Source organism: Parus major, unplaced genomic scaffold (assembly GCF_001522545.3).
Source record: "Parus major isolate Abel unplaced genomic scaffold, Parus_major1.1 Scaffold335, whole genome shotgun sequence".
Classification (NCBI taxonomy): Eukaryota; Metazoa; Chordata; class Aves; order Passeriformes; family Paridae; genus Parus; species Parus major.
This window is the reverse complement of record NW_015379282.1, coordinates 160,267-162,595: the sequence shown is the minus strand read 5'-3', so window position 1 is coordinate 162,595 and position 2,329 is coordinate 160,267. Positions and strand designations below refer to the sequence as shown.

Here is a 2,329-nt window from a genome sequence, read left to right as displayed (position 1 = left end):
GCAGATGGGGACAGGCGCTGGCCCGGAGCACCGGAGCGGAGCTTCCCCATCTCCCCCCGCCCCGCCGTGGTGCGAAGCGGCCTCCCCTGCCAGGCGATGGCTCCCAGCTGTGTGTCCGTCCGTCCGTCTGTCCGTCCATCCATCCGTCCGTCTGTCTGTCTGTCCGTCCGTCCGGCGGTGGGCGCTGTCCCCGGCAGGTCCCTGACCCGGCTGTCACCAGGGACAGGCGGCTCGGGGGGGGGTCTGGGGGCGCTGCTGGTGCCTCGGGGGGGACATTTGGGGTCCCTCTCTTGGGGAGCCGCTCCTGGAGCAGATCCCGATCCCGGCTCCCTCTCCCATCCTCACCCCCGGCCGGGGTTCAGCGCTCCCTGCGGGTTTGTTCGCTCGGTTTGGGGCGGTCACTGGGGCTGTGCCCCCCGGCCCTGCAGCGATCACACCCCCGGCACTCCCCGCACCTTCTCCAGGCCGGATTTATCCCCGATTTGTGCCGGGAGCGCTTCCCCAGCCCGGGATTGCCCGGCTCTCCCTGGAGGACACGAGTTAGGAAGCGAGGCTTCAATATCGCAGCAGCCGAGGTTTAATTTCTCAGGAGACAAAACCCTTTATTTCAGGGTTTTCAAACCTTTTTTTATGAGGTGTTCCCGTACAGGTTGACCCGACTGGTACGAGGAACAATGCGTCCCTCATCCCAATATTATTATTATTATTATTATTATTATTATTATTATTATTATTATTATTATTATTATTATTATTATTATTATTATTATTATTACTATTATTACTATTATTACTATTACTATTATTACTGTTATTAATATTATCATTATTATTATTATGACTATTATTATCATTATTCTTATTACACTAATATAATAATTATTATAAACATTATTAATATTAATATTGATAATATTGATATTGATAATAATAGTAATTTAATTATAATTATACATAATTATATATTATATATTATATGTAATTATTATATTTAATATAATTATATTAAATTTATATTTTAAACTATTTTTATTTTATATATATTATATAATATGTAATATATTTAATTATATATTGAATTATATAAATTATTTTGTATATTTTATATTTTAAATAAATATAAATATATAATTTTATATTTTAAATTATATTTATATATTATATCATATAATATGATGATGATGATGATGATATTATTAGTATTACTATTAGTATTACTATTAGTATTAGTATTATGGGACAAGAGAAAAACCGCTCTCAGAACATCCTTGTGACTGTTTTGAGAATTCAAATCTTATTTTCACACCAACCCTCGAGAGAACAAAGTTTCCCTGAGGAATCCAAGCATCCCCTGGGAGACTGGAGCTCTCTGAGGCTCAGGGAATCCCATCCTCGTGTCCCATGTCCTGTGTCCCGTGTCCTGTGTCCCATGTCCTGTGTCCCGTGTCCCATCCCCATGTCACATCCCCATGTCCCATGTCCTGTGTCCCATCCCTGTGTCCCATCCCTGTGTCCCATCCCCATCTCCGTGTCCCATCCCCATCCCCGTGTCCCATCCCTGTGTCCTATGTCCTGTGTCCCATCCCCGTGTCCCATCCCCATGTCCCATCCCCATCCCCGTGGTCCCCATCCCCATGTCCCATATCCTGTGTCCCATCCCTGTGTCCCATGTCCTGTATCCCATCCCCATCCCCGTGTCCCATCCCTGTGTCCTGTGTCCCATCCCCATGTCCCATGTCCCATCCCTGTGTCCCATGTCCCATGTCCCATGTCCCATCCCCATGTCCCATGTCCCATGTCCCCGTGTCCCCGTGGCTGCAGGAGGACAACCACAGCTATTACGTGTCGCGGATCTACGGCCCCGGGGACGCGCGGCGCGGGCGGCTCTGGGTGGACATGGCAGCGGCCAACGGGAGCCGAGCCCGGATCCACGGGATCCTCTCCAACACGCACCGGCAGGCCTCGGTGAGACTTGGGGGGCCCTGGGAGCCTCGGGGAGCCTTGGGGAGCCTTGGGGAGCCTTGGGAAGCCTCGGGAAGCCTCGAGAGCTTTGGGGAGCCTTGGGAAGCCTCAGGAGCTTTGGGGAGCCCTGGGGAGCCCTGGGGAGTCTTGGGAAGTCTTGGGGAGCCTCAGGAGCTTTGGGGAGCCCTGGGGAGCCCTGGGGAGTCTTGGGAAGCCTTGGAAAGCCTTGGGGAGCCTTGGGGAGCTTTGGGGAGCTTTGGGGAGTCTTTGAGAGCTTTGTGGAGCCTTGGGGAGCCCTGGGGAGCCCTGGGAAGCCTCGGGGAGCCTTGGAGAGCCCTGGGGAGCCTCGGGGAGCTTTGGGGACCCT

General features: G+C 50.5%; 1 protein-coding gene across 1 annotated transcript in view; it reads left to right on the top strand.

Annotated features, from left to right (window-relative positions):
• PLXDC1 (plexin domain containing 1) overlaps positions 1–2,329 on the top strand; it is a 45,248-nt gene that overhangs the window by 7,603 nt on the left and 35,316 nt on the right. Inside the window, exon 3 of the mRNA XM_033511538.1 lies at positions 1,822–1,965. Coding sequence (XP_033367429.1) covers positions 1,822–1,965 — 144 coding nt within the window. The remainder of the gene's footprint in view (positions 1–1,821; positions 1,966–2,329) is intronic.